This window comes from Dromaius novaehollandiae, chromosome 1 (assembly GCF_036370855.1).
Source record: "Dromaius novaehollandiae isolate bDroNov1 chromosome 1, bDroNov1.hap1, whole genome shotgun sequence".
NCBI classification, from domain to species: Eukaryota; Metazoa; Chordata; class Aves; order Casuariiformes; family Dromaiidae; genus Dromaius; species Dromaius novaehollandiae.
Window position 1 is genome coordinate 146,110,325 of NC_088098.1, and position 21,630 is coordinate 146,131,954.

Sequence of the window (21,630 nt, forward strand, 5' to 3'; positions counted from 1 at the left end):
TTGCAACGAAAACCATCATAAGCCATCAACCCAAAGCTGCTCTAGTATGCAGTCCCTTGGCAGAATGCTATCATCTGACAGAGTTGTAAAGCAACCCAAAAGACAGTTAAATTTAGTGAGGTCTCTACATGGCAGGAACTTGATTGTGGAAGCAGGAAGCTACAACAAAGTCTCTGGAGGCCATGTCCCTGCTGCATTTAGTGAGAAGGGCTGAGCCTAACCACAAATCTTGGTCTCCGAGTCCATTCATAGAACAGTTGTACTGTCATATAATAAAACTCTTCTGACCTGCTCTACAAGGGACTGCTTAAGACTGGGCAGCCCTTGGAACATGGAAACCTCAAAAAAATCAACAGTATTTTTCTTTTGTTAAGAAAGGGAGAGTAAATGGCACTACCAGATTGTGGTCTTTTTAACACTGTTCCTCTATGAACTGCATGAGGGAGATGCTTACCCTCAGGGTTGGTTAGTGCTTATGTCACACTCTGCCAGTGATAACAGTAGTATAGATGGCATACAATTCCTTTTACCACAATGTTGCTTTAGAAGCCTAACTCCAGAACTGCACAAGAGAGTAGAGTTGAATTTTCCTGCTAAAGATGCATTCCTAAAATATACAGTCCTCCTATTTCCTATTAAAATAATTCAGAGATCCTGCATGTAGATAAGAAAACCTCTCCTGTTTTCTAATCCTTCCATCTTTGTACACTGCAGTAGTATCATTGTCACCTTTGAAAATAAATTTGTACCTGGATATACACTTTAAAGAATCCATGCCAGTGTTTTTCACCGCACACATTTTGTTGGCGAGGAGCTAATTTACTTGTTTAAAAACAACTTTTAACTTTGACCTGCAGTAGTACTGATGTATCCACTTAAGTACAAGTGTAAAGACTGAAACACAGTTCTTGATCATGAATTCTGCCATTGAAAAGAAAAGAAACATGCTCAACAGTCATGTTTGTTTGCCTGTACCTGATGTGAGAGCACAACAGTAAATCTTGAGGAGCTATGAATTTCAGGTGAAGATGGTCAGTCTCAATAATTTTCTAATTGATTCCTTCTGTAGGAAGCTCTCATGACAGTAAATTAGGCTGGTGACATGGACTTCCTTACATTTGTTGTCACTTCATGCACGCCAACTATGGAGCAATACATCTTTCCACAAAAGCGATCTATTGCTAGCCACTAGACAATGTACAGGAATGCATGAACACAGAATGTGATAACCCTTAAAATACAGAGTTTCAAGTGACTCAGGCCCTGAAAAACATTTTTTCCAAAGCTGAAGTGTTTATTTCACCTGTGAGCAAACTTCAGGGCAATTAAGCCATTAAACTATATATAGCTTGTTGGCAGACACCACTATATAATGACTGAGTCCTCAATGTAGCAATTAATCTGTACATGGGAAAGTACAACTATTTACTATCAGTAAAAGCAAGGCTGCTATTTTATAAAAGGGTGAGAGAAATAGTTCGGGCTCATAAATTGAGATTAGGCCTTATGACACCTAGATGTGTGGGAAAGCAATTTTTTTTCTTCTGTAAGATAAAGAGGAGGAGTCACAGAACAAGCATTGAGCTAGAAATAAATCATTTATTTTAAAACATTACAGGTTAATAAATAGATTAGTTATCAGAAAACTTAATAAATAGCCTTTTATAATTTACACAAGGCAAATACAACATGCCTATAACTATATTTTTTAAAAAGCAAAGAGAATAAGCTAGACTTGTAAGCCATTAACAAATCTATATATACATTATTTGGAAGCTAGTAAAATAAACCATTTTCATGTAATCTGTAGTTACTATATTGCAATAGCATTGAAGCAACCAAACCTATCACACTGTGTATTTGTTGCCATCCACTTTTCCCCCACATCTCATTAATTTTTTTTTATTTATTTTTTTACATACCAGAAAAAAGCTCCACAGTTGAAAAAGTAACTCAAAAATACCCCTTATGTGTAACATTTTCCACTCTGTAGAGCAACTGTCTGGAAAAAAAAACAAAAACAAACAAACCCAAAAACCCCCAAATGCTTATTTGCAGCTCTTTAAAAAGATTTCCTAATACATAACCTTGTAATCACTCGATTTCAACACTGCTGTCTGAAAGACTTGGGCGCTAGCAATGATAATGTTTGACATCATTGGTGCTAACATGGTATACCCCAAAGTTCTGCATCACTTAAGCCCATATTCTGTAGCACCAAAGACTGACCTCTAAAGAAAAGATAACAGATAATAGCTAAACAAATTGATTTAACAGTAAAACTTCAGCAAGTCCCAAAGTTACATGATCTCAAAACAACTAAGGAAGATCTATAGAATCCTTAGTGTTTTATATTTATGAAACAAGAAGGTGAGAGGGGTGTATTGTGCAAACAAAACCCATTTTAAGCATCCCCTATTTAGTTACTTCAAACCTTTCTTTAAATACAAACCCTTTATTAAAAAAAAGAAAAAAGAGAAAACTAATTCTCACAGATTCTGCTGTTTCAACAAATAAAATCCAGTGTTTTCATTTTTCAGTGCTAGTTACTTCATAAAAATACATATGTTCAATATAAATCAAAATTATTGGAGGGAAGCCTCACTTGTCAAACTGTTATATGACAGGTTCTTACTCATGTTAGTTTCAGCTCACTAATAAATAGGTTCTATTTACACATACAGTATCCTGAAAGGTTAATTCAGCAGATACCTTCTTTAGGTATTTTGCTTTTTTACATAAGCATTTAAGGTGTAACAAATTTTTTTGGTTGTATCAAAAAGGTTTCTATTCTCCTACTGAACATTTGAGGGATTTTTGTATTTAACACCTAATAAAGATTGGGACTGACACATGTAAACCTTCCATATACTGAAGGGATAATGATCAAAGAGCTATATTCAAGTGAGTAACAGCATCACGTAAGTCAATGTGGCTGATAAGCAGAATAGAAGCCAGAGTAAAACTCCTTTCATATGGATTTAAATTAAATTTAAATGCATCCCACCACTGTAATCAGTCCACTTTTTGTACATATGTAGCCTCTGGTCACTTCTACTTTGGAATCCACACTTAAGTCATCTGTCTCATAGCTATCAATATTAGTAACATGGAAGTATGTGAAAAGGGCAGACCCTAGAGAGAGACCAGACCTCAGGAGACAACTATGCGCATTTGCTCCCTGAGATGATGGAACTCAGATTCAGTTTTATTCGAAAGTGCTTACTTGTCTAGGGGGAGAGAAAGAGGGAAAAGCTGAAAATTCAACTTCAACAGTGCCTCCTTTTCAATCAGAAAAGTAATGGGAAAAGACTAAAGAAGGTAGGACACACAGAATGAGGAGGGTATGGGTTGGAGGGAGGAAGGATCATGCCAAGAGTAACAACATAACATGCTAATACATTTCTAAAGTTAGAACTGGACCAGACCCAGGTACAGCAGAACTCAGAAGAATGCTGTTATATGCTGAACGAAGAGTAGCAAAAATAAAGGTTTTTCATTATTTATCATTCATAATGTAAAAGGCTGCAGATATAAATGATGTGCAAGGCCACTATAATTTCTTTCACCTTATGTGCTGGCTTTTGACATCTGTATTAAACAAGGGTAACTAGACATTTCTAGAAAGCTCATCAGGGATGAGCAGCGGCTGGGGCCGGGGGGGGGGGGGGGGGGGGGAAACTTGCAAACATTTATCAGCTCTAAGAATGGTCAGAGGACTAAAGAACATAGCTGCTACTATTTTCTTACTCTGCATAGTGAGTGCTTATCAAGTGAAGTTGTTTGGTGCAGAACATGGCAGGGTTATAGCAGGGCAGTCAAGTTGTTTTCAGTATACTATTTAATAATAATTTGCATATGCACCTAAAATTCTGGGATAGGCACTTTCTAAATAAATAGGAATAAACTTTAAAACAAAAGAGACAAAGAGATAGGGCCAAAGAAGGACTAAGACAAGCCCCCTGTCATTTTCAGTTTAATCCAAAGATAGATTTTCATGGAAGTCTTCAGACAGTAAGGGCTAGTACAAAATGAACATGCAACTCATGAACTCAGTTTGAATTTTGAAAAGATGACTTGACTGCTTCAGGAAACAGCTAACATTATTTTTAAAAGTAAATCACTACAGGTCTCATAACTTATTTATGATTCAGTTTCAATCAGAAAAAAAAGGAACTAGAATGACAAAACATAATTGTCCATTCATAACCAAGATACCATCTTTCAATCAATAGTGGACAAAGTTCTGTTTTATCCAGATTTTATAATCCAATTCCCTCATCTACAATACTGAAACTTTCTAGAAACCATACACAGTATTTGGGAATCCACAAATACAGCCTTTTATGTGCTAATACTTTAGTCTCACCAAGATACCCAGTTTCTTTGCTGGCCTATAACAATGTGTTTCTGTCAATTCAGAGTGAGAGTCACTTCAGTTGGTTATCTCCAACAGTTCAGAGTTATAAAACTAGCTTCAAAATAACACAGTAGGGCTCTTATTCTCTCTTCAGAATACTAAGCCTTTAGGATTCACTATTTGTGTTTATTGCTGCTATCAGAAGGGCTTATAACATTTCTTTTAAATGAAAATGGACGTTGAGTTGTAAGGAAACATTACTTATAGTCAAAAAACATCAAAAAAGTGAACAGTATTACTCTCCATTAATGGAAGTTTGCATTACTGTCAGGCAGCCAAAAAACTAAATTCATGATTTCTTGTTAAAAGTGTCATGGATTTTTCGAAAAACTGTCTTGCAATCATCTTTGTTCATTTGTTTGTTTGAAGAGACATTCTGAACTAGAGATGTTGAGTTCCACTGTATGCTTTCTATTTTTGTACTTAAAATGAAAAAAAAATCATTACTTTTCAAGTCTTGTGACTCATGATGTTGATAATTATCAAATATATAATACTTGCACTCCAAAAAGGTCACAATTCTGAACTGAAAGTGAAAATTAATTATTTCTTTTGTTAACATATCAATATTCTCTAAATGGTCTAAATTGATTGGTTCAGAATCATTCCAATCACAGCTTAAGCTATTTGTACCACTGTCAAAATATTATTGCTGAACTATCACACAGGTCTGTAAGTTACTGTATCTGAATGCCTATACTGAAGCTCAGCTCTCTGAATGCTTATTGTAGTTCAGTCTTTAATCTCCTTTTCCAAGGTTACAAGAGAAATCTGGCCAACCATTTTCTGAGCTACCAAGAAATCTCATGCTATTCTAATTTTTTTGTTGTTGTTGCTGCTTATCAACTGCTTTACAAAACAGTTTCCTATATTGTCACTTAACTAGAATCAAGATATGCTGGAGTGCTTTAAGGAGACCTCTTGCAGATTACCTCTTCCCATTATGGCTATGGATATTTCAGAAGCTGTCAAGACATCTAAAGATTTCAACTCAGATTTGTAAAATTTTCCAAAAATATGTAGCTCCTTCTAGCTGCTCTACGTGTTTAGAACTTGAATGCAGTCAAATATTACATAGAATGAAAGTGAATTATTAAACGAGTATAGGCCATCTGAAACAAATACATTCACATTTATGCAGTATTTTGGATTACAAAGGCACTGAAATAGTTCTGAGCTGCTTAGAAATAAGCCACCATATAGTCAAAAAGTCTGTGCATCATTTCCACATCCTTCACAGTCTTTCTGTCTGTTCCCAATTAAAAACTCAGATGAATGCAGTATGTCTTAATGCATGTAAGTTACAAAGAAAAATGCGTATCTAATCTGGACACTACCATCTGCTGATAAATAATTAGTGAAAGATTTTCAGGGTCCACTGCTCTGTATATAGAATTTAATTTAAAAATCCCCAGTGTCTTCCCCCCATGTCAGACCAAATTGCAGAGACAGCTACTATAAAAGAACAAACCCGCAGTCAGGGTTCAATCAACACTTGTCTCAGAATTCACAGCCTGGATGGTGAACACATTGCTATATTAAGAAGATTAACAAATTGTTCCATTCACTTTTTCCCCCCCCATATTTTTAAGGGTATACATCAGTCATGAAAGGTGTCAGACTGAGCGCATTAGAAACTGATGTTCTTTATTCACAGAAACCACACATCACAAGCAGTCATAATACAAGCTTTCACCCATGTGCCTGTCAGAATATTCCTAAATCTTTTGTGATGAATCACTTTTTACAGTGAGGAAATACATCAGTCTCTATGCTGACTCAATCCCTGGCCTTCCTGCTGAGACCCTTGGCAATAATACCAATTACTGCCATTTATTATGTTGATTTGGGGTAAATGGACAACTGTCCCTTTGAAACTGGATGGAAGCCTCCAATTCATTTCCTGTAGGTCACCAAATTGTCAGAGGGTAAAAAATACCAACCTGAATCATAACTGAATCGGTGACCTAGAAATGAAAGGCTCTATCATTCCCTGAGCCATCCAGTTTCCCTCAAAAAATATTTTAATCCGTCTTCATGTTAGGTTTATTTAAATCCCCAATATTGAAGTTGAATTCCTTGAAGACTTGTATGAGAACAATTCCAATAGATACTGTGGTGAATCCACAAGCCATGCCCAAGAAATCTACCACTCCTACATTACTCCATTCCCTGAAAAGGATGGCTGAAGCCAGCAAGACTAAAGTGGTAAACACAACATAGTAGATGGCACCAAACACAGAGGAGTCAAAACATTCCAGTGCCTTATTGATGTACCTGAACTGAATGATAATGCTACATCCTAATACTGCCAGAAGTACCAGACAGAGATACAGAGCCCTTTGACTTGATGGGTTATTGTGAAAGATATCTTGAGCAGCCAGCCCAATGCCTTTTGTGCTTGGCACTGTGAAACTGCCCAGCAGAGAGCAAATACTGATGTAAACCATGATATTAGTAGGTCCATGAGCTGGAGCTATCCAGAAGATAAGCAGGAGAAGCATTAGCAGTACTACGCAGAGATAACCCACGAAAACTGGAAAACAAAAAGAAAACAAGGTAACAGCAAGAAAAAGACTTCTGGTTTGGGATCTACACTGGAGACTTTAGCAGGCAAATCATGTCTCGCCAATGGAACCTCAGGTATATACCACGACTAAGATTTGATACTGAACATAGACTCAAATCACTGAGTTTTTAATTATGTAGTGGACACCTGTGACTGATGACATTCTCATGCTCTTTGTGTAAAACACACCATCATGTGGTAAACTACAGCTGCACATTTGAACTGGATTTAAGATGGCTTATTTTTTTGTTCTCTTTTACATTAGGGTTATACTCATTAAAATCCCCTATGACAAATAGCAATAACACCTCATTTGTAACCAGCTTAGTAAAGCACCATGTGTGAATTTAGCAAAGTGCTTAAGCATAAAGTTAAATCCCATTAGAGTCAATGATAAGAGCAGGGACAGCTGGAAGAACCGGGAGGCTGTATCACTTACATTATTGTATTAGTATGCAAATTAGAACAGTGAAAAACATTTCACACTTTCAAGTTTTGAAGAAATATATTTCCTATTCATGTTGTTTGGAGTGAAACTGTAAGTTTAGACCAGGGTGCTTGTTTTCATTTCCTTGCAAATTTTTTGTTTTGTCTTTTTCTTCCTCCCCACCCCTCCCCCTAGCTTTGGATGTGGTTTGAGTTTCTCCCACCTAAAGCAGTAAAAGGAAATAGCAACAGTTGTCAATTTAGCTCTTAGGAGAGAAAAGGGGGTTTGAAATGTATTAAGCACTAGTATATGCCATCCAGCAGCTACCAGGGTTTTACTTCTAAGTCTGCCCAACACTCTAGGAGACAGGCATTTCAGGACATGTCTAAATAGATTTCTTTGCACACTAAAGATGTGCAGAAATGTGCTATTTGGAACATAACTGATATCTAGTATAAATTTATAACCAAAAAACAAATGCAGAATTAAAGAACAAAAAGACAATGGATTTTTTTTGTTTGTTTTTATAAAACAACATAAAATGAGATCCTAGAATTATAACTTTCATTCTCTAGGTAACAAGAAACACTTTTCCATAATTTTAGAAAATTACAAGTTCAAATGGCCACTATTCTTAGTTTGCTGTGAAGGAGAATGTTTTTAAAGGAGTAGTTTAACTCCTAAATTACTCTGTTCTTCTATTTATTTAAAAGCTTTTTGAAAAAAATCTTGATTTATATCTACATTTTACTTTCTGGGTACATGTATCAATAAACCTGAGGAATTCTAAGGATGGCAAGCCATACTGGTTTGTCCCTGTCACATCATGTTTTCTGCAGAAGTCAGTTTTACTCTCTGTTGGAAGCGGTACAGCTCCTCCTTGCATGCGCTCTTGACCAATTTCACAAAATCATGAGTTAATAAAAGAATGAAGTACCTGGATTTGTAAGCTTCTCTTCAAGTTCAGCCTGAGTCGTTACACTCTCAGACTTTGGGGAATGGATGATGAGAACAACAGACCCAGCGCAGCTCAGAAGACATCCCAGCTTGCCAAGAATGTTGAGTTTTTCTTTCAGTAAGTAAGAAGCTAAAATGGAGCTTTCACAGAGAGGAAGAAAATTAGAAGTTTGAATATAATCTCTTAATACTGTTCTGCCTGTTATTTGCCACATGAATTTCCTTCTGTTAAAGAAATATTATCAAACATTAGTGAATCTTCAAATAGCCTTCAGCCTGCATTTCAGCCTTAGCTTAGGGAAGATTCTTCCAATCTCCATCTTATTCAATCCATGATGTTTCATCTGAGGGGAAGAAAACAGGCATCAGGCACCTCAGAGGCAGATACCTACCTGTTACAATTGGGTCAGAGATCACAAAACTCCATTTATAGGAACCATGCAGTCACAAGATAAAAGTGATCTTTGATTACAAAGATTACAAGACTCAGCTCAGATATGTACCTGGCCAAAACATACAAATCATATGGCCTTGCATAAAATAATAGGTGATAAGTAGAGCACCGCCAGCATGATTTGTGGTGTATGAAACTTCAGACAGACATGAAGCACACCCAAAACAATTTACACTTGAAAGCAGGTGACCAGTATGGTCAGATACATAACCCAACAAGTAGGCAAAAGAAAAATCTTAAGGCAATACACTGCACTTTTAAATAAGTGTACTTTTTTGCTGCAGTGGTTTCACAAGTGTAGTTTAGCTATTCACACAATATTTAACTGTATATTAAACTCCTCTTAGGAACATTTTTTTTAATTTGCTTTTTTTTAAACACATGAACATCACATTAAGGAAGCTGTGGGCATGCATTGCCAGGGTGCTCTCCCACTTTGGAAAACTGAGCCAAATCCAGTTAAATTAAATTCAAAGTCAACAAACACACATGGGCTGTGGATAGCAGAGGAGAGAATACGAAACAAAACATGGACTAAACCTACATGGTAAGGGGACTGTGAATGAGAGAATAAACTAAAGAGTCCAGAATAATCGAAGTGAAGAAAAACAATGTTGTTTTATCTGCTCCAGACCATAGTGATAGTTAAAAGAATAATCAGGAACCCTTCCTTCCCTATCCTCTGACACACTGCGATACTTCGCTGGGCAAAATAGGAAAAGATGGCATTGTAACATTTCAGTAACACAACTCTGACAGCTTCTAAGTGGAAGTCCAGTAATCACTGAGTCTATTTGACACACTAAGCAATAACAGCATTCAAATAAAAGCAAGTAAAGCAAACTCTTACCCAAATGGAACGCCAAGAGCTCCTAGGGGAGTCACTAACACAGTAGGAACTGCAGTGTAGGCCAAGAAATTTCCTATTTGCCCAAGAGCCACTGTCAAGAGAACCAGAAATAGGCCTTTAAATCCCTTTGTAAAGGGAAGTAATGTAAACTTACCCAATACTGTGTGGAAAAGGCTGACCCAACTGGAAAACAGATGTTACAGATGTACTAAGCTCTGTTAATTTTGCACGTGCACAAAATGGCTGGAATTTTAAAATTCATTTAACTTTAAAATCTATTTTAAATGAATGTATTTTTGAATACAGAATTTATATTTGCCATACAAGAAGATCTAAGAGGGCATGATCAATAATCTTACTCGTGGCTTCTCTTAGTTAAATATAAATAAGGCTACGAATTAGAAACACTCATGTATCACGCTCAAATATCTTTAGATGTGCAGTGCTAAAATTATGTAACCCATGATTTCAGCTTTAGAATGTACATACACATAACAACGCATTTGGGTATAGTTCCTAACAACAGTGTTACCTTTTGGGAGGAATACAGGGACATTACTAGAGGAAAGGAATCTAATAATGAAATTCTAAGCACATGCAGAAAAGCTCTTCCATATACAGTCAAGCACATCAAATTTTCACAGCGCTATATAACATCAAAGGTAATCCCTGACCAGTGTAACAAGAACTGATTTATGTCAAGTCACAATAACAGCCTATCTCATTTTTTCCAATAAAAGCAATTTCCAAAATTTACCACACTATTGCACATCACAGCTGTGATAAAAAGTTCATGTGTTAAAGTTTTCGGGAAAAAAAAGGGGGTGGTGGGGGAAAAGGGGGGGGTGGGGGAAAAGGGGGGGGTGGGGGAAAAGGGGGGGGTGGGGGAAAAGGGGGGGGTGGGGGAAAAGGGGGGGGTGGGGGAAAAGGGGGGGGTGGGGGAAAGGAAAATACTGGCTGGTTTTGCAAGTGCTGGCAAGTTTATAAGTTAACACGATGCTTGCATCCACCACAGAGTCCATGGTGACCAGCAAGCACCTGGAGACTGAACAAAAAAAATACATGCAGCTCAAATTTCAAGTTGATTTGAAGTGCCATTATTAGCATTTAAAAACATTTCAAGAATCCAAGCTGCCTCGGTTCTCAGGCTGGCATTACCCTCCACTGTCAAATATTGTTATCATCATTCTATTCTTTACCTCTGCAAGGCACTGTGCAAACATTAATTTACCAAATTAACTCACAGAATCAGTAAAGTTGAAGACTTGTGTAACCTATAAGAAACCCAAAGGAGAGAAACAAACTTACGAAACTGCAGAGGATGGCAAAATTATACTAATTCAATTCACCGAGGCTTTCACTATGTGCAGGAATGAGCCAAGGAAATAAAATCCATGAACAGCATTTCTAAAGCACAGATGTCACTGATAGTCTCCTGCACAGTTTCTGCCCCTGGGAATAGAGTAACTCTACCATCAGCCTCAGTTTTGTTTTTCAGCAGATACGCACAGCAACTTTGACATTATCTTCGAGGCATCCAAAGGCACTAGTAAATAGCTTGCATGGAAGATATGGCACACCTGGCACTGTGTTTCTGCAGACTCCATGCATTTCCAAGTTACTCTGAAAAAAGTTTGCTCTTTCATATCTCTGGTGCCTTAACTTTCTGTTTAAAGAACCCTAACAGATGGCACCAACACAGATATGTAAACAAACTTCTTAATATAAGCCAGTTGAATTTGCCCAAAATGTTTAGTATCACCATGGAATAACAGTAGCAGTACCTTACCACCATGAATGACAGACCAACATTAACTAAGGCCAATTAAAAAAATATATATATACACACATATATATGTATCTGTGATGGTTACGATTCACCTGCTGTTGAGGACCTTTGCTGCCAACCTATCCAGTCTTCTGCGGATAGAAATTCCCCTCCAGATACATCAACGCTGTAGTCAAGACAGGACTTCAGTTCTTGAAGGCATACCAAGCTTTAAGCTTGCTAAACGAGCAGCAGCATCCCAGAAGTTATTGGAGCACAAGACTTGACACACACTGACATGTGTATGTTAGCAAGGGAACCAGCAGGAGCAGATCTGTAGAGCAAAAGATTCTGCCCTATGCATTTCAGGGTGTTTATTTCAGACTAACTTTAGCCTGGTCCCACAGACTGAAAGTCCATTTGCAGCTGATATGCATTAGGCATGTTCCTAGAAGGCATCTTCCAGCCTAGTTTCAGCTGAAAGAAATCCAGTTCAAGTGCTCCAATATCACCCCAAAATGTGAAGCAAAGCTCAGTAAGTAGAAACAAACAGGAGATTTGCTTCACAAGTCCATTCCCAATCTAAGATAAAAGGCTAACATAGATGCATCCACTATAAAAACTGTCACAAACACCATAGCTGTGCTACTATCAAAATCTGCACTGAAACTAATTAATTAGTTAATTAATTAGTTTAATGCTGACTGAAGTACCTGTACACATGGTGCAATCACTCTTTGGACTGCAGTAAAAAAAAAGTCCCTTAGCAGAATCTGGAGCCCTTCCTTTGAAGTCTTCAGTAATCCAGTGGATCCCAAGGCCACAAAATGGTTAGGAAGTGTTATTCTGAGCCAGCACGCCTACACACAAATACTTGTTCACTATCTGAACAAATCTTGTAAAAACAAGTTGATAGAGTTTATGCTGATCCTGTTAGTCATCCTAACTCCAAATTCTGTACTTTAGAAAAATCACTGTCAGCTACTGTAATTTCTCCAAGGTCATGGGGGATATTGCTAAATCTCCAAAATGTTACCTTTCTCTGGATCCCACAGTCACCCACCTGGCTGTTGCTACTGCTGTTTGTCACGGGGTTGCAATTCTGAATCTACATCATCCTTATGGAATTCTTACCTTGGCTCCCCCGTAAACTTTTTGAGGCTTTGCTTTGAAATACCTGCACCTAGCTGATGGACAAATGCCAAATGATACCATTCCCTTAAGCAATTTTAGCTTCATTCAATCAGTCAGCCCTGTTAAACAGGAAACCTTTTTCTCTGACTCACCAAGATAAACTCCTGTAATAGAAATTCTTTTTTTTTTTTTTTTAATTCCTTCTGTTCAGAGATTCAAAATGGAGGCCTCACAAGGGATAAACAACAGCGATTAAAGCACAGATTTATTGCTACTTAGGCATGTAATGATCACAGCAGAGTAGAACAGTGTCAAAGAACCACTTAAACTCAGCTTAAATTAGCTGAGGACTTTCCTCTGGAGCTCTGCTGGCTCTACTCTTGCTGTGGACTTTAACCTTCATGGGACTTAACAGCTTCCATTCCTTGTGAACAGGTTGAGGAGGGCAAAAACAGAGACCTACCTTGCTGCAAAAAAAACAAGGGGCACAACTGGATTCATACTTTTGAGGAACAGCATCAAAACATGTACAAATAATTCAAAAAAGAACGGATTAGCATTCAAAAGTGGGGTAATATTTTAAACTCATGTGGGTAAAACAGGGCTGAACTACAAAAAGAGAAAGCTAGGTACTCTGCATGTTCTGGATTCAAATCAGAGAGTGAACTTTGTGTGAGCACAGGTTACAAAATACTCAGTCTAAAACTATACCAATCTCATAATCAGTGTGACACAAGGCTTCATATAAATCCTGTAGACTAAAAACAAAACTGAAACTATAGCTGCCAAAGCTAGAAATCAAAGAAACAATTTAAATTGAGGCCAGCTAAATGCTTTCTGATCTAGAAAATAACATATGCTCAATAAGCCCTTTTGTGCAGAATTACAATTTCTTATTCAGCTTTGACTTTTTATTAAAAATTGAGCATACCAGTGCAATCCAAAGATACAAAACACATGAGAATCCAGAGTGAGAACATTGTGTGGGTGCCAAAAGCTGCAAGTATCAAATGGTTCTGAAAATCTGGAAAGATGTACGTCTTTAGTTTATCTCAGCTCTTTGCCTCTTCAAACACCAGCAGACATACTAGTCAGAGTGACAGTTTACTGAAGGTGGAATATTTTCGAGGGAAATGTATTTCATTATAAGTCAGTGAAAGATTCAAGATTAGAACTCAGATCTTCTGATGACCCATTTCACCATCAAACTACAGCTTCAGAAAAAAATCCCTTCTGAAAAAAAATCAAATCATGTAAAATACTTACTTGCAATAGTGCCAGACCACCACACTATATCTGTTAAGTATGAAGTACCTGGAAGAGGAAGTATAAGCACATATATTAGAAAAATAAGTAATTGCATTACTGAAACTATGAAATGAAATAATTTCACCAGTCTCAAGTATTAAGAACCTTTATCCTAACCCTTTTCTTTAAGGCAAAAGAGTAGGAAAGAAACAAAAGAGAGGATGGAAGGTACTCAGATTTGGCCTAAATATCCAAGTTAGACTTTCTTAAGGAACCTAATTAGTCAGAAGTTCTGACTATGCAATTCTAATGCTTAGCTTACTTAGCCTCTGAAATGTCAGCAAATGCTCCTGAAGGGGCTATTTAGTAGTGATTCTAACATACCTGTTAAGAGAAATGGAAACCTATGGAAACACATAATTTGGATAAATTAGTTTGTTAATATACTCCCAATGAAACCATAGGAGAGAAACTTTTCTGGCATGGAGTTTTGAGAGTACATTAGTGTGGACCAATCCTCCTGTATGTGAACATTTGGAAATCACTGTGATTGAAGCCTTCTCTGAATTACTGACATACTAATATGTTTCTAAGAGACGGTTAAAAGTTCTAGATTGTCCTTTAAAGTCTGCCAAGATCAAAAATGGTTAGTTTCATTGTAAATCAATTATTAAGAACTCTCGCCTTGGAGTGCACCATTGGGTCTATGCATCACATTTTGGAAGTTCTACTTTTGTGGAGTATCAAGGCTAATAACCACTTGTTAAACTAAACCCTAGTCTTCAAAGAACTTGACTTTGGCATCACATTATCCTGTTGTTATGTCCTGCTTCTTCTTCTAATGTTTCAGTTCTGCATTCATTTGTGAAGATACTCTCTCAAGACCTGCTGGAGCAATAGGCAGTATTGTACATAAACAGAGCACTCTGAAATCCCAGGGGAAAAAAATCAAAAAATAATCTATAATTAAGTAATCTATAACTCCAGAGACTTATAAAATATTAAGCACTTGGAAATCACACTATATAATTGAAATGTGAGGGAAAATGACTAATGAAAATGGCCAGCTTTCAAGTGGGTGTAATCATCCTTTAGACTTTTATTATTGCATATAAAACACTTTGTTGGGGTACAAATTAGAGAAAATATTGACTCAAGTAAGTCAATTTTGCAAAATATTTGCCACCCTCTGCTGTTTCTAACTAAAGGATTACTAACTGCATTGACACCTTATTATTGATTCAGTGAAGAACACAGAAAAGACTTGAAGTAGCTTGTTGTTAATTATACAACACCTATTGAAGCCAATGGAGAAAAAAAGACATCATTTGACACTAATGATCTTAGGCTCTTAGTTCTGACTGCTGGACTCTAGGAAGAGCTGCACTGCTTCAAAACATTACATAGACAAAAACCTACATTATTTGCCTGGCTGTCTCCTGATTTACTTTTATAGCTACGTAACGAGCACAGCGGTAGGAAAGACTAAGAATCACTCCATAAGATGCACAAATAATCTTCAGTAATATTTTCAAAACAGGTGATGTTTTACAGCTGTGTCAGTCACTTACCAATGCTGAAAACACAGACACGCATCCCTTGCATATCCACTTAACTCAGTATACTACTGAAAGCTCTTTAAAAGTAATTAGACCCAACTGTACTGGAGAATGGAAACTTGCTTTAACTACATTGTGGTGGCAGTGTCATTCCTTCCTCTCTTGTTTTCTCAGTTTCCTGTACAAAAAGATTTGTATATATGATGCAAACTTGACCTCTGTGTTAACAATAAAAGTCAATTACAGCCCTCTTGAAGGGAAAGGGAGACTAAGTTTATGAAACGGTAGTTTGTCTGAAGCCCCTAACTGTAAGGTCATTGTGGAAAATGCAAAATAAACTTGTTAGATCATGCTGTCAGCTGGTATTCCTCTGAATCCACCCTGAACATGCTCGATACAGCAGGCACTGGAAATGCACTGCTGCTCCAACACTAACCATCTCAAAAAAGCAAAACAAAACAAAAAAACCCTAGGAATGCCTAATATGTTCTCGTCACTACTAAGCATTTTTCCTAAGAGTTCCCAGACCTGTGTACATACATATCCTGCCGCTGCCGGCTAAACAAATGGTTACTGACAACCAACAGAAATACAATTAAAAGGCCCTGTACAACCTGTGTGTTTACAGCTTTCCTCCAAAAGCATGATATTAAGTAAATAAATATACTGTGGTTTCCCTATACTCAAAGCGTAAAGAAGCAATTAGTAAAATGATATTCATAGACTGCATGCTTCTGAAAGTTCTAGTATCAGAATAAAATACAAAAGATCTTCATATGCTGTGAATTTACAACTTTTTTGGGGGCTAAACTGGATAGCACAGGAAGTTGCTGAATGTTTATCTCACAAAGCAAGAATAAGGTATGCGATTTCCATAGAAGAAAAAAAGAGATTAGTGATTTCACGTTATTGCTGTGCCTTTCTCTGCAAGAGGCAACCATCACGTGCTCTCACATAACTCTGTGGTGTACATCTGTGGAAGCACAACAAGGAAGAGCTGACAAGATAAGCCGGTGCTATCCATAGAAAGAAACTATCTGAGCCAAAGACAGCAAGTAGAAAAGTGCCATGAGTCAATGGAAATATTACAAGAGAAATGCATATATTCATGCATATGCATACATGTGCACATGTATGTGTGTGTATAGGTATGTATGTGTATGTAGCATCTAGTGCTGTATCACAGAAGACCAGCGAGCAGGCCATAGGTTTGGGAGCCGTGGCTGATGACTGTGCTCAATATCCCCCCATCGTTCTCCACTCGACGCCCCACCACTGACCGATGACGTGCCTCGCGCCGTGTTCTGCCATCGACCTCTGATGTCAAAACCGCTTAAGGCGACACCCCGGGCCGGCTCCCCGCGACACCCGCGGAGCCTGCCCGGCCGCGCCGCAGCCTCCCGGCGGAGGTCGGAAGCGAGCGGCGATGCCTGGGGCAGGCGACCGGGGCCCCGCGGCTGCCGCCCCTCCGCCGCAGCCTGCCCGCAGAAGCCGGCGGGAGCCGCGCGGGGGCGAGCGGAGGGCGCAGCAGCGCTGCCCCGGGGCGCGGAGGACACGCAGGCGGCCGGGGGCGGCGATGGTCGCCCCGGCAGAGCTGCCAAGGGGGGCGGCATCGCCGGGAGCAGCGGGGGAGGAAGGGGAGGCTGCAACGCCGGGGCCGCCCCCGCCGCGGCCTCCCGCCCCCACGCCGCTGCAGCGCCGCGGGGAGCCGGCCCGGCCCGGCGGGGCCCCTACCTCGCCCTCGGGCCCGCACGATCCCCTTCTTCTGCAGGACGAAGGTGGAGCCGTTCACCAGGCTGGACACCACGGCCACGCTCAAGCCCAGCGAGACGGCGGCGGGGCCGGGGCTCTGCTCTGCCCCGTCGCCCGCTGCCGCACCGACCGCCATCCGCATCGCCCCGCCGCCGCCGAGAGCAGCTGGCGCCGCGGCTCCCCCGCCCCGCGCCCGGCGCACCCGGCAGCGGCTCTGCGCGGGGACCCGCCCTGCGCTGCGCCCCCGCCCCGCCCCGCCGGGGGCGGCTCCGGCGGCTGCTGGCGCCCGGCCCGGCCCGCCGCGGCCGAGCGCGCACTGGGCGCTGCGGGGAGAGCGGCATTATGACGTCATAGCGGCTGCACCTGTGACATCACAGCGCTGGGAAGCCCTTCTCCGCGCTGGCCCCGCGGGGGGTCCTGCTGTGGGTCCCTCGCGCGGCGCGGCGCACTGCGGCGGCCCGCGGGGTCCCGGCGCCGCAGTGAGCGGGGCAGGGCGGCAGCAAGGGAGCGTGTGGCTGCGGGGAGAGCTCAGCCGCCGCCGAGGGTCGTGCACGCGACCTGCCAGCTGCGGGATCCATCGCTGCTCTGGCTGGTCTGGTGGTAGATCCCAGAACCTGCGTTTATTTCGAGGAGAAAAAGTTCACTCTCTCCTCCTCACAGGGAGAGGCCAGTTTCTCAAGATCACAAGCCCCTCAGCATCCCTCACTTACCGTTCGGGAGCTTCCACGTTCGGGTTGGGCAGAACATAGGTCGTCGCTGCCATCGTGGTGGAGGGATGGAGGTGTCCCTGGAAGCAACATCTGCGGCCCGTAGTGGACACTGACAGTGGTGGGGTTTGAACTCAGTCTCTCAATGCCTAAGGAGCCCTTGCCGTGCTGAGCTGAAAGCAATCTTCCTTGTTAGGTAGAAATACTTGGTAGCACGTATTTCACTGCAGTTCTTACCATTCCTAGATACTTTTTGAAATAAATCAATCCATAAATGGATTACTGTGGCAATATCTGCCCAAGTAAATGGGATAGGGTATGTTGGCTTGTTATAAATGAAAGTGGATGTTTTTTGTTACTCTTAACTGTTGGGCATACTGACCAACTTCACAGCATAAATTTTAGCATTCCCAGGAAATGTGAATTTAGAGAAGAGGCAAATTCCTGAAAATGCTTCTGTTGTCAGCATATTTCTCAGTTTGCCTGGACTCTGCTTGAGGCAGCTGTCTTAGGAACGCACAGGAAAGCTGGAATATGCTTTTTGTTTAGGTTTAACAGCCAGAAGATGTAACACTGCAGTATTGCTGATAATTCCACCTAGGTTGCTACATCAGTTCTCTCAAGTCTTTGCATAAATATTTAATACAATGGAAGAGTGATTTCATCCTTGTGAGATTTGCAAGATCTGCAAAATGAGAACACGTGAGGTGGAAGAACAGTTCTCCACAGCAACCCTTTAAATTTTGCAAAACACCGTACAAAGAGGTGAAGATAAATTCAGGCTAGTTATCAATATCAGTTTCTGGCTTATATACAGTCTACTAATCTGTGCAACAAAAATTATTATAGGAAATAATTTATGCTTGCAAGGTAGGAAAATGATTTCACAGCCTTTGCAACAAATTACTGAGTTTTTGAACAAAACTCAGACCTGAGCAATCCTTATACTCAAAATCTCTCTCTGGCCTGGCAGAAACAGGACAAAAACAAATATCAGGGATCTCAAGAAAACAGTTTCTTTTCTCTCCAACCATGCCATTTTTATCTCCAAATTTTAAAACTTACACATGCCTTTCTAAAGTACAGATTTGGACAGGTAATTCTAAATATGCTGTAGTCAGTTAGTTGACATTATGCTTGCAGTACAATAATTAGTCATAGTGTTGTTAAGGATTAGTGATAAACTAAAATAATAAGCATAGTGCTGATTAATATCAACTTAGCAAATATCTTGAAAACCAGCGCCTGACTTGACTAATGTCTTATAAGATCACTTTATTAAAAAAAACCTCCATTATATAGACATTTTGAACCAAAACATAAAGGTACCTCCAAGATAACAGTTCTTATTATTACTTTAATAGAAATTAGATGACCTTCCTTAAACCATTACATACATTCAATATATAAACTACTCACTTGTGATGTCCATCTAGTTTTCTGAGACTTAGTTTTGTGGTGACAGCATCATGCCTCCTGCCGAAGTCATGTTAACATGTTTGTAGTATTGCAAAACAATGCGCTTTGGGTTAGTTTGACTCCTGCGTTGCCCTATTGCAGTATTACTGATGTTGCAATGGTCTGATGTCTCATGAACACCCAAAAGGCATAGTAGGAACATGGCTTTTCCTCCAACAGACTCTCTTCCTCTCCATCACTCTCATCTAACTCCAATCTTACTTTACTCTTTACTTACTTTAGTAAGTAGTGAAATACTATCTTTTTTTTAATCAAATGACTTTTTTTCCAAAGTTCTTTTGGAGCAATAATACAGTTTTCATAATGCTTCTCTAACCATCAAAGTCAGCTCAGCTGCAGTTCCCAAACTGTTGACCACTGTTGCTTAATTTATGCAACATGCAAAAATTAGTGTAAAAAGTGCACAGGCTGCTTTCCAGAAGTAGCAAACTGTACTCTGCAATCCAACAGCAATACAGGTGTTCAGAATCAGTCAACGGGTATGAGTTGTTTTAATAGGTAGGGAAAGGATGAGAGGGGAAATGATGAGTGATTGAGGTAGGTCTCTTGGAAGTGAGCAAGCAAAGTTGGTAGAGATCTGAGATTTCTGAGTTGAGGGAGTGGAGGGAATGATGGACCTTCTCCAGGTGAGGATGGATTTTTCCCTGATCTGAAGGTGTAGAAAAATGCTTGTGCCTGATCTGAAGGAGCATATTGTTTTTCCTGTAATAGCTTGGATTCCTCTGTTCTTTGTTTTCTGTATTTAAAATAATTTTTTTTTTAATTGAAGTAGTTGTTGCAGTCTTTTATCTAGGCTAGAAGAAAATAAGACCACTATGTATGTGGCAGAGACTGAGAATACAGAAGCTGTGCCCAAATGGTGATCTGAAATTCCTGATAAAGTAGCTGGGAGAGCACTCATGGAAGTCTACCAACAGCTGTAACAGTAGTAATCCTGCTTGGCAGAAGCACTAGGTAGATCAGCCTTGCCAGCAATTGGACACTAGGAACTGTGGCTGCAGAGAAAATGGCAAGAAGACAGTGGCAACCCTTGCTGTGTTTTCTGTCTCATGAGGACCAAAGACTGCAGTTAAGTGCAGTGATACAAAGACTACTATGTAACGGTCCACTGAACCTGGGCCTAAAGATAACCTAAACATCCTTTCTGAGGAGTCTCAAACACTTTCCTGGAGTATAAAACTGGTTGTGGAATAAGTGGGCCATCACTGATACGACTGGATCCTGCTTTGCAGAGAAAGTGACTTGAATCTTGGTTCCTATCCGGCTCATTCATATCTAGAGTATTCATATCTATGAACGGGAGAATGCATGGAAACCTAATTATCCTACTGAAATGTCACACTATTGCACTGATGGGTCCTGTTAACTTTTTTGCTCTCCTCTCCACTCCATTAATAAGGACTTTGTTAAACTGGATTAGAGAAGACAGTATACAGTCTTTGGGCCCAGGTGTGAGCTTTTTAAGTTTATAGTGGTCTTTGTGAAATGCAGTCTTAGCCCTGAGCTCTACTATACTACATGTAGGCAGCGGCCACAAGACTCCTGAAAACATCTTCTGGAACAGGGACAGAAGAAAATGGGGCTCAGCATTAATGTCTGAAATTGCGTATCTGAAACTGCAACAAAATGCTGTCTTATGTCCTGTCTGCTGTATGGGACCTCACAGCAGCATCTATGGTCTCTCTGTCCTATGTGTTACGACAAGAAAGGTAGCCCCTGGGATATGCTGGCTCTCTTCTAGGACAGAACAGGCTGCAAATCAGCACAATCCAGCACAGTCTGAAATTGATTGGAAACGTGAGACCAGGTTATGTTTCCTTTGTTAAAGGGTCCAAAGTCCACACAGTGGAGCTGTTATCAATGTGCAGTTCTTGAGGTCTGGACTGCAGGAGTAATAGAGTTTTGCTGTCACTTCTGCCTGTGGAAAACAAATTATCAGCTGAATGACAGTGGCCACTTATAATTCTGGAGAGTTTTGGAGAACTTCAGCTTCCTTCCTGGAGAGATGGTGTAAGACTGATGTTAACTTATTGACATAGAAAGCATGGCAAAGGTATTGCAGATAGATATTGCAGATATAAGAGAGACCATTTCATCTCATCTTCAGGGAAGATTCCCTCTTTGCAGAGAGAATCTGTCGTTTGTGCCGCAGGCAGAAGCTAGACTAGACAGCTAGTTTTGATGTGTTCATGATCTCACTGGAGTGAACCCATTTAAATTAGCATTGTGTCTACTTAGATGTGCTGTGCAGAAATCATTGCTAGATCCCTTGTGATTAGGGAACACAGGAAAAAAGCACAGATTTT

At 39.9% G+C, this 21,630-nt stretch overlaps 1 protein-coding gene across 1 annotated transcript; it reads right to left on the reverse strand.

Annotated features, from left to right (window-relative positions):
- Positions 1–1,579: 1,579 nt before the first annotated feature.
- NIPA1 (NIPA magnesium transporter 1) lies at positions 1,580–17,398 on the reverse strand. The gene is made up of 5 exons (XM_064501749.1): positions 17,121–17,398; positions 13,846–13,893; positions 9,678–9,768; positions 8,354–8,514; positions 1,580–6,956 (listed from the first exon to the last, which is right to left on the reverse strand). The coding sequence occupies exons 1-5, from the start codon at positions 17,278–17,280 to the stop codon at positions 6,445–6,447; spliced, it is 972 nt and encodes a 323-aa protein (XP_064357819.1). The 5' UTR covers positions 17,281–17,398; the 3' UTR covers positions 1,580–6,444.
- Between the last annotated feature and the right edge of the window lie 4,232 nt (positions 17,399–21,630).

Coding starts and splice junctions, on each gene's coding strand:
- NIPA1 (XM_064501749.1), bottom strand. CDS start 17,280: ATGCGGATGGCGGTCGGTGCGGCAGCGGGCGACGGGGCAGAGCAGAGC. Junction 13,894..17,120: donor CGTGCGGGCCCGAGGGCGAG/GTAGGGGCCCCG, acceptor TTCCTCTTCCAG/GTACTTCATACTTAACAGAT. Junction 8,515..9,677: donor GCTCTTGGCGTTCCATTTGG/GTAAGAGTTTGC, acceptor TCTCTGTGAAAG/CTCCATTTTAGCTTCTTACT.